This window comes from Physeter macrocephalus, chromosome 16, assembly GCF_002837175.3.
Source record: "Physeter macrocephalus isolate SW-GA chromosome 16, ASM283717v5, whole genome shotgun sequence".
Classification (NCBI taxonomy): Eukaryota; Metazoa; Chordata; class Mammalia; order Artiodactyla; family Physeteridae; genus Physeter; species Physeter macrocephalus.
The window spans coordinates 18,170,312-18,181,067 of NC_041229.1; the positions used below are offsets into that span (position 1 = coordinate 18,170,312).

At 39.0% G+C, this 10,756-nt stretch overlaps 1 protein-coding gene across 1 annotated transcript in view; it reads left to right on the plus strand.

Annotated features, from left to right (window-relative positions):
• Positions 1-10,756, plus strand: part of ZW10 (zw10 kinetochore protein) — a 33,324-nt gene that overhangs the window by 19,446 nt on the left and 3,122 nt on the right. The window contains exons 10-15 of the mRNA XM_007117226.4: positions 2,265-2,503; positions 4,780-4,851; positions 6,924-7,093; positions 7,929-8,059; positions 9,097-9,228; positions 10,026-10,228. Coding sequence (XP_007117288.2) covers positions 2,265-2,503; positions 4,780-4,851; positions 6,924-7,093; positions 7,929-8,059; positions 9,097-9,228; positions 10,026-10,228 — 947 coding nt within the window. The remainder of the gene's footprint in view (positions 1-2,264; positions 2,504-4,779; positions 4,852-6,923; positions 7,094-7,928; positions 8,060-9,096; positions 9,229-10,025; positions 10,229-10,756) is intronic.

Genomic DNA, 10,756 nt, shown 5'->3' on the forward strand with positions numbered 1-10,756 from the left:
AGAAAGATGTGATCTTTGTATGGTATAAACAATTATCTGTAAAAACCGTGGACAAATTAATTTGCATTGAGGGTAATTTACTCCTTTGACCTTAGATAATTCTGTGTATTTTTTTTAACATCTTACATATATGAAATAATATTTGACAAATGTAAGGTGTTACTTAGATTAAAAGAAGACATACACTAAAGTAATCCCTTAATAGAAAATTCCTCAGCCATTTATCTGTTATCGCTGAGAGGACCGCGCTCTTCCTCCCTCTGTCCTTTCTGTCAACCCCCATTTTCCTGGGGGTAGGTACCCTGTTATAATGTCCACTTCAGTACAATATTAAATTAGCCATTTGAGGTGCACAGATATTAACACATTTTGATGTAATCTTGGGTTGTTAAGGGAGACGAAATGTACTCAGTACCGGGAACTGGGCTGCAGGTTTTTTTCACGTGAATATCACTTATGTCACTCTTGTGCACAGAATCCAGTGGCTTCCCATCTTATTCAGAGAAAGACCCAGTAGCCTTGCAGTGGCCTGCACGGCCTCCTGTGCACTGTCCCCTTGTGGCCTCTCTGACTCCATCTCCTATTGCATTCCTCTTCAGTCACTCTGCTCGTTTGCCAGGCCGACTTGGCTGCAGAACTTTTGAACCTCTTTTTCCCTCTGCTTGGAATATTACCACAGACTTGCTCCCTTTCCTGACCACTCTTTTAAGATTGTGACCTCCCACTATTTCCTGTACTCTTTCCTTGCTTTATTTTTCTTCAGATCACTTATTATCAGTAAATATTCTATATGAATTATTTATTGTTTTTCCCCTCTAGAAAATAAGCTCTATGAGGGCAGGGTTGGTTTTGTTTTTTTTTCCTGTTTGTTTTGTTCCTTACTGTTTTGTTTACTGTTGTATCTGTAGCATCAAGAAAATACCTGGTGCATACTACTATGTACTTAGTAAATATTTGGTAAATGAATTAATATATATCCCATTAACTCTGTTATAACTCCTTGTTATAAATAGGATTGTTACTAGATCACTTTGTGACTCTGGGCTAAATCTTTTAACCTTGCTGGACCTCATTTTCATCTTCTGTAATATGACAGAATTGAACTAGATAATCTCTGAACTCCCTATTCAACTAGTTCTGACATTTTATAAGACTGTATTTTCCCCACAAGTACCCAAATCCTAATGATGTAGCTTCCTCTAGATCAGAGTTTCTCAGCAGTGCCACTGTTGACATTTGCAGCCAGATAATTCGTTGCTCTGGGGGCCTGTCCTGTAGGATGTTTAGTAGCATCCCTAATCTCTACCCACTAGATGCCAGTAGCACCTCTCCCAGTTGTGATGTTTATATTCTCATTTAAATGTCATAACAGCGCTATGAAGTAGACATTATTATACCATTTTACAGATGGCAAGTCTGATGACTTAAACATTTTTATTAGACTTGGAGCTTCTTCTGTCAGAAATTTTCCATAGAGGTCCAGTATGTGCAGAGCAGAGCTGCTCTTCTTGCAGTAGGAACCTGCTGCTTCCACCTGCTTAATCCCTCCTTTTATTGGCCCCTGAGGCATCTTTGAGAAGCAAGGTTTGAAAACCATTATTGTAGTGCAGTTTCTTCATATTACAATGAGAAAATTGAGGTCAAGAGATGTTAAATTACTCTGTTAAAAGTTAGGGTAGAAAATATCACTGATGTTTCCAAACAAGAAGCCTAGTGTTCTTTCCTTTAGTCTTGACCAAGTCTGGGAATTTTCATTCTGTATAAATGTTAGGGAAGCTTTTTTGGTTTTTGTTTGGAATTTTGTTTTTAAGAGCAGTATAAGCTAGCCTGAATGTGTTGTTTCTTTGAGTAAGCCAACACATGTTTCTGGTGGGAAATAATTTGTTTAATGACAGTGGAACACAAGTCATACTGGTGTGTGTTAATCTAATAGTCTAATCTGAGAAAGAGGATTTTTGAAGGTCCTTTCATTTACCTAAAATCTTGGGCCAGTTTCACAGCTTTGCTGTTTCCACCAAGAGTGATAGTGCACAGAACTAGAAGAATGGCACGGTAACGGGATTGCTTATTTCTTATGACGTGCTTTCACCCAAGATTGAGTAGTCATCAAAGTACTGCCATGTTTACTCAAATCTTTTAATTATCCTGTGGATCCACAGCTTAATCATCATGGAAGCAACTGGTATCTTATTCCTCACTGTATGCTTGCATTTGGATTATTCTGAGGACAATGCATTTTCTTTGTTTCTGTATTTGACTCTTAGATTACTCCTGCTTCTAAGATAAGTGTGCCAGATTTACCTAGTCCTGCTGAGGATGACAAGCTGCAAGTACAGAAAGTGTCCACAACTCAGTACAACGAAGTGATGAATTTAGAGCCTGAAAATACGTTGGACCAACATTCCTTTTCTTTGCCCACATGCCGCATCAGTGAATCTGTGAAGAATTTAATGGAACTCGCCTATCAGACTTTACTGGAGGCAACAACTAGCAGTGATCAATGGTACGAGTTCTGAGTCCTCTGAAAATGGCAATGACTTGGTTAAATGTATATCTAAACCAGACATTTATTAAGAAAATTAACTAGAATTCTTTGGGTTTTCTTATCTTATTAGTTAATTTTTTTTCCCTAGAGAATAGTATAGTACACAGGTATGTATTGATAATTAACTTTTATTTACAGTAACATACAATCTTACAACAAGTTATGAGAAATAAAAGCATTGTATGGATGGACAAATGGGTTTGACATTAAAAATTGTTAATCACTTTTTAACAAAAAGCCCTTTAATTTTTGTTTACTTTTAACTTTATTTGACTTCAATGATATTACATGAGAAAGTGCTTGTGAAGAACTTAGAATGCTACCTGGGAAATAATTAATACTCAGAAGGTTATCAGTATTGGTGGTGGTGGTCTTAGTGATAGTTGTACCATCTGTTTCAGCATGCTCTGGCCCCTTAGCTTAACGTTCGTTTTACCTTTTGAAATCTAGGCCCTAATTAATTTACATTTTAAATGTTAATTTTAAAGCAATAATAGTTTGTTGGGCAGCCAAAGGTAGAAGGAAGAGAATGGAATGAACCAAAGTTCTGATTTCTCCCTTTCAAGAAGATTTCTTCTAATCAATATTGTATTCAAGGTACCCAAAGTCAATCCATATACTTGCACATTTGTACTGAATTTCTTTCTGTTTAGTAGGCTCTTCCCCTACTCCTAAACTTTATAAATTGGGGAGAAAATGGTAGCCAGTAGCCCAAGTTGATTATAGAGCAGATTTACAAAAGCCTCTTTAGTTTGGATCTGTGTGTAGTAGTATTTTTACTTTTCATCCTCATAGTAGAAAACAGTTTCAGTTAGGGCTTGACTTAAATTGTGTCTTCCGATGGGCTTCTGGAGTTTCAGTTTTTATCTCCCTGTACAAACTAACCCCTTTATTTCATTCTGCTCTAGAAAGAACATGTTCACTAAGATACTTCCATGACTTTAATGAATCATTATATTCACAAGTCCATCCAGTTTTAAATCTAAGTAGGAAGAAAAATACATGTAAAAGGAATTATGCACTCCTTTGGCAGAATAATATAGGAGTGACTATTTCATTACATGGCACTCACCTGAAAGGTACCAGACCAGAAGTTAGGGATGCAAGACAATTTTTCCTAAGAGAATACCAAACAATATTTTTTTTTTTTTTTTTTTTGGCGGTACGCGGGCCTCTCACTGTTGTGGCCTCTCCCGTTGCAGAGCACAGGCTCCGGACGCACAGGCTCAGCGGCCATGGCTCACGGTCCCAGCCGCTCCGCGGCATGTGGGATCTTCCCGGACCGGGGCACGAACCCGCGTCCCCTGCGTCGGCAGGCAGACTCTCAACCACTGCGCCACCGGGGAAGCCCCCAAACAATATTTTTGTATACTGAATGTCTATGGACATTCTTCCCACCAAAAAAATAGTTTTAACAGGATAAACAAAAACACAACTACATTACAACAACTCACTTTTCCTATTATCAAATTCAAACAGCAACACATGCAACAAAAATAACATGAAATAATTTAGTCAGGTATCATAGTAATCAAGTTGTAACAGTGTTTTGGGGTATAGTGACCATGACTAATTTTTTAAAATTATTTGTGGAATTCCTGTGATGTATTCAAGGTACGTAGTTTAAGATATTCTTATGTAGAAGTAAGCTACACAAACCTTATATTTGCTCTTCCTAAGTGCTTTTTAATAATAATCTTTAGGTGTTCTAAGACCAGATTTAAAGGGCAAGAAAACTTGAGGTTGGATTCTATCCTAGAAATGTTGATTCATCTCCTTGCACTGGGGTGAGAAGGAGGGAAGGTGGAGGCTGAAAGGCAGGCTGGTTCCGACAGCACCAGTGAGTGCCTTTATTGATACCTTGCCCTTTGCACAGCGTGTCAGTGAGGAGGTGACATTTGCTTGAGGCTTAGCTCCCTTTGTCACTGAAGGGGTACTCTGGGTACTGGCAGAACACAAACTGATAAATGGAAAAGAGGCTTTGGGTTGAATGCTGCTATTCTTAATATTGTTAATGGGTCCAGGTTTTTAGACCTGCAGTCTAGTCAGTGAATACCGGCTGAGAATCTATGCCATGTAGAGGAATGGTGTTCTCAGCAGTGGCCAAGGCAGCTGTTCTCTCCAGCTGTAGTTTTAGCCGCTGACTCTCACTGCAGGTGCACTGAGTTTGAATGTTTTTTCTCATTGCCAATATATCCTTCTGCATTTCTGTTGAAACTGTGTTTTCCTTTTAGTGCTGTTCAACTTTTCTACTCAGTGAGGAATATCTTCCATTTGTTCCATGATGTTGTACCAACATATCACAAGTATGTGCCACTGTGTCTGACTTCTGTGTAATATTGTAGGTCTAAAATGTTTGTGAGTCAGGTTAAAACCAGTAATTTCATATTCCCACCAAAGATAATTGGTTACTAAAATCCACAATAAAATGCAGTAAACATTTACATTACATGTTTGAAGGGCATTGGTCATTTATTAATAAGTTAATAAGGGTACTATAATCTTGCAGTATAGTAGGTGACACAGATTTAAAGACTCAAAAGGACTTTACCCTGTTACTGATGGTAGGTATTTGCAGAACTGCCTCACTTTATTTGGTTACAAAACAAAAAGGTCATCCATCACTCCATATTGCTATCCAGTAAACATCCCACATTTTCCCTTGGCATTCATAGCTTTGCAGACTTAATACTACAAGAGATTGCTATTTAACTGTCGATCAGCCGCTCTTAGCAATCTTAAGCTGTATTTACCTAATGTCTTGGTTTTTAAAGGTTTCTCTTAATATTAATCTGAGAAGTTACTCATAACTTTAAGCCTCCAGGAGTTCTCTCTGTTATCCAAATTAAGTGTTTCGGATACCTTTTACAAATGTTTTAAATAATATGTCAACAAAGCTGTTCCTTAGTCAAGGACTCTGGTTTCAAAGAAAAACATCAGTTTATTGTTTGTAGTATTTTTTAGTTCAGATTTTTGAACAATTGAGATGTTTTTAAGTAGGGCCAGTTATTGTTTTTGTCCTAAAAGACACCTTATTTATTGTAAACATTTTTATTTGTGTTCTCTTTGATGTGGCTTAAAACTTTTACTTCACTTCCTACTTAGGTAAAGGGAAAAAAACATCTTCGGGTCAGTTAATAGCCATGTCCTTGGGGATTCAGAGACAGTTGGCTTAGGGGTTTTCATGCTTAGAAACATTTTTCACACTGGTGTGGAGTTAGATTTGCCTCTTTTTCCCCATTGTATGATCTGGGAACTTTATGCTAGACCAGTGGTTTATAAACTTCAGTGTGTGTCAGAATCACCAGGAAACCTTGTTAAACTACAGATTGCTGGATCCCATGCCTGAGGTGTCTGATCAGTAGGGCTGGGGTAAAGCCTAGAATTTTTAAGAAATTTCCAGGTGATGCTGATGTTGCTTTTCAGGGGACCACACTTTGAACACCACCGTTCTAGATTAGAGTTCGCAGCTTTGGCAGTATTTTAGACTCTTTTATGGACCTTTAAGAATATATATTTGCTTAGGCCCTACCCCTAGAGATTTTGATTTATAGGCATGGTTTAAGATTCAACACATCTCTGTTTTTTAAAGCCCTACGATGATTCTGATGTGTAGCCCAAAGTGAGGACAACTGTCTTAGATTGTTAGTTTCCAATTTTGTATATTCTAGCCTGGCATTGAATTAGCAAACTAGGAAGTATTAATTGAATGACTGCTAGTGGATATGTAGCAGAGGTATAAGGACAAGATCTCTTCCCAAGCTGGGTAGGTAGACTAATATGTGCAGAAGAATTAGAGCAGTGATTTTCAATCTTTTATGAACATTTAAAATCACATGGGAAGATTTTAAAACATATAAATGCCCTGGCTTCACTCAGAGGTTGTGATTTAATTTGTTTGGGGTGAAGTCTAAGCGTCTCTATATTAAAATTTCTCAGGTGACCCTAATCTGTAGCCAGTTTTGGAAACTAGTGAATTAGAAAATAGTTGAGTGCTTCATTATACAAGTGAAATGGGAATTTGGAGAAAGGGGAAGCAAACCTGTATTTCCACAGACTTATCAGTGTTAGATTTCAAGGGAATTATTATGTACAGCTATGCCAGGTTTCTAGTATAAAGAGTTGACACAGGTAAACATCTTGATTCCCTTGTTCTTTTTTGTTAATCACTAGGATAGTTTTAAAGGATAAGGTCCCATGCAGGCAGAATGACCTCAGTGACTGAGTGGGAGTGATGAGGTTATGCCTTGTTATGTACGGCATTTATACGGTAGACAATGAGTAACACCTAGAAATACGTTAAAAAAGTAACTTTTCATCAACCCCGACTTCAATAACAGGAGATTTCTTTCTTTTCCTACACTTCCTCCTGACCTAGGGAGAACCTTCAAAAACTGCCCCAGTTGGCTGCCATTCACCACAACAACTGTATGTATATTGCTCACCACTTGCTGACCCTCGGGCATCAGTTCAGATTACGTCTTGCACCCATTCTGTGTGATGGCACTACTACTTTTGTGGATCTTGTACCTGGCTTCAGGAGACTTGGTAACTGATACTTTAAATTTAGGAAGCATATTGATAATGCAGCTTATTAGACTAGTATCTTTGTAATTTATGAATGCAGCAGTTAGAAATTAGGTGGTGGTCCTGAGCTGTATTGGAAAGTGGGAGGGCATTTAATTTGCAGGTGTTCCCAGTTATTTAGTTTTATAAAGTGAATGCAGTCTTTTGAAAGTGTTACTTTTTCATGACGTGATTTCATGTTACGTTAGTGTTCCAAACTGCATTGCTGGTGTGCAGTGAATTCACCAAATCAGAGTTATGTCAGTAGAGTGACACATACTGAGATGTAGTGTGACAATTCTGTTAGCATTGTTGGTAAGAGCTCACTAAGGACAGTGCTTATTCTTTTGCAAAACCTCAAACCAGCTCCCTTCTCTTCTACCTCCTTTAGCTTTACTTCTGATTATTAAAAAATCAAAAGAAATGAAATGTGGGGTAAGTCAATAATGATAGCCTAAGAAAAGCAGAGAATCTATATGATTTACTTAGCTTTTCAATTCCTGACTTTTCCCGTAGGTGGTGTAGATATATCAGAAAAATAAGCAGTTACTTCTACTGTATAAGCAGTTTTTCTTATCTGACTCTGGACAAACTGTTGGAAACGACTTACTATCCTGCGGGTAGGCTTGGAGGGACCATCCAAGAAGTGATGTCTCTAGTAACTTAGGGCAACCTTATTATGTTATCTAACAAGCAGTTGTTTTCAAATAGGCAAAATCAGATATTTGTTTCATGCTTGTCTCTCCTCTTCCACCCTGGTTTTACACTGTGTAATTGAACAACTTTTAGAATTCTTTATTCTCTTTTCTTATTATAGGGACAGAGTGTTTTTTGGCCCAAATGCGGGCACAGAAAGGAGAACTTCTGGAAAGATTATCAAGAGCTAGAAACTTTTCAAACATGGACGATGAGGACAATTATTCTGCAGCAAGTAAAGCAGTCCGACAGGTGGGAGGCTGTTGTTCCCTCTGGAATTTGTACTCTTTCTTTAGATGCTCCCCACCTTGTTTTTTTTTTGTTGTTGTTGTTGTTGTTGTTTTGTTTGTTTTTTTGGTATGCGGGCCTCTCACTCTTGTGGCCTCTCCCGTTGCGGAGCACAGGCTCTGGATGCGCAGGCTCAGCGGCCATGGCTCACGGGCCTAGCCGCTCCACAGCATGTGGGAGCTTCCCGGCCCGAGGCACGAACCCGTGTCCCCTGCATTGGCAGGCGGACTCTCAACCACTGCGCCACCAGGGAAGCCCCCCACCTTGTTTTTTAAGCGGCAAAGAGTATGTAACAGGTAGCTCAGTTCATTCCCCATAACTCCCATTGGAAAATGTGGCTACCTTTTACAGTCTTGTTTACTATCTTTCCCTTCCCCTACCCCACCAAGTCAACAGGAAGCTATCTTCCCATCAAGCCACTAGTGATGGGAATAATAAGTCTGTCATAGCAAGTATTTAACCCATGAACTGAGGTTTGGGAAATTTGAAATACTAGCTTTCATCTTAGAAAAATGCCTCTCTTTCCTAAGTGACTTATCTTTTTACTAGTTTTCCCATCCTCGGAATAAGTCAGTTTTTCATCTAGCAGAGATATCACTCGGGTGAAATATTCAAGAAGCACATGTTCTTGATTACTTTACCTCACTGTTATATAACCTCCTCCTGGATATCCTCCTGGCCTGTCCACCTCTCCTCCTTCCAGACCCGCCCACGAGCATACACACAGGCCTCCTGCCTGGAGGCTGGGCGATGGCCATGGTGCCCCAAAGGCCCACTCCCTTTAGTACAAATACAGGCTGCTTGGGGGTTCTGAAAGGCTCTGGCCCTTTCCCCTCCAGCAGTCCTCTGAGGGGGCTGAGTGAAGGTTCACACACACACACACACACACACACACACACACACACACACACACACAGGCATGCACACAATAAATGTAAATCTAGAAAAATGTGAGTTGTAACAGTCTCTCTTCCATGTAAATATCTGTATTCTTCTGACAGGTACTGCACCAACTAAAGAGACTTGGAATTGTGTGGCAGGATGTCCTGCCAGTGAACATATATTGCAAGGCTATGGGAACTTTACTCAGTACAACAATTTCTGAGATCATTGGCAGAATCACTGCCCTAGAGGTAAGGGCCATTAGATGTCTCACCAGACTTGAGTTGCAGTTCTTGTTCCAGATTGTCACTTTCCTAAGGAAGTGATGTTGTAGTCTCATTTTTAGTCAACACAGATGGTAGAAGAAATTGTTCATGTTTCATGTCTAACTCATTATACTGTTATTTTTTTCTCTTTTATCTTAATTCTGTTTTGCTGGAGACTTGCTAATCTCTATCTTTCATACCTATATAAGAAAGTAGGATTATGCTGCTTCTCCATCTAGCATCTGCGTAAATTATGAATGAGGAGGTTGGAAATGGGGCAGTGCTCCCAAAATGTAAAGTATGAAGTCATATATACTTAACATGTACGTGAAGTAAATAATTTAATTTAGTAAAGTGAAATGCAGCCTTGTGCAGGTACCACTTTACCAACACACTGGTGAGGCTGGGACTATATGTGTGATCCTACAGGAAAGTTGCCTGCACTCTGCCAGCTGATACCTCTAAAGTATAGATTGGCTAAACCCTTGTGATAACACTCCCTGCTTTGCAGCAAACTGCACCACATTCTATTGGAGAAATGGCTTTTTTCATGCAGGCAAACTAAATTACCGACAATCTGTTGAAACGTGTTTTGTGTCATTCTAGCTTTAGGAGTATTGTCAGAACTGATGAAATCTAGTGTCTAGTAAGGTGTGCTAAATTGGTTGGAAAACATCTTGCTGTGGCTGACCCCCTGAATAGTATACACCAAAGATCTGCTTTTTACTTACTACTAAGCTGGCCCAATTCTGTTCTGTTGTGTTCCCTTTGTGCAAAATCAGGACATCTCTACTGAAGATGGTGATAGATTGTATTCCTTATGCAAAACAGTGATGGATGAAGGACCTCAAGTATTTGCACCTCTATCTGAAGAAAACAAGAACAAGAAATATCAAGAAGAGGTTCCGGTCTACGTGCCAAAATGGATGCCATTCAAAGAATTGATGATAATGTTACAAGCCAGCCTGCAAGAAATTGGGGATCGGTGGGTAAAATCCTTCTATAGGATTTATATATCTCTTCACAGCTATAAAACAGTATTAGTGCCATTGAGAGCAGTGCTTCTGTCTGTTTCTTAATATTACTCAGGAAAGTTTCATATTGAGTAGCAGTAGGTGGGGCCTTTGCATGGTCTATCATAGTGTGGATCTCATGACCACTTTCTCATATTTGATAACGTAAAGACTTCTTGTTTCTATTATTTTGGTCTTGAAAATGTTGTTTTGTCATGCTGTACGTATGATCTTGTACTTCTTGCACTTACAAGGAGTGCAACCATCTGACACCTGGATGGAAACTCTTGCCCATTTTAATCAACAGTGGACGCATTTTAAGATTGGCTTTGATATGTTAACAGAGAAGTGACTTTTATCTGTAAGAATATTCAACATCAAACCATTGTTTGATTGACCAGCAGTTTTTCTACAGGGAGTAAAGTAGTTTTATTTTTATTTTTTTTTATTATTATTTTTTTTTTGTGGTACGCGGGCCTCTCACTGCTGTGGCCCCTCCC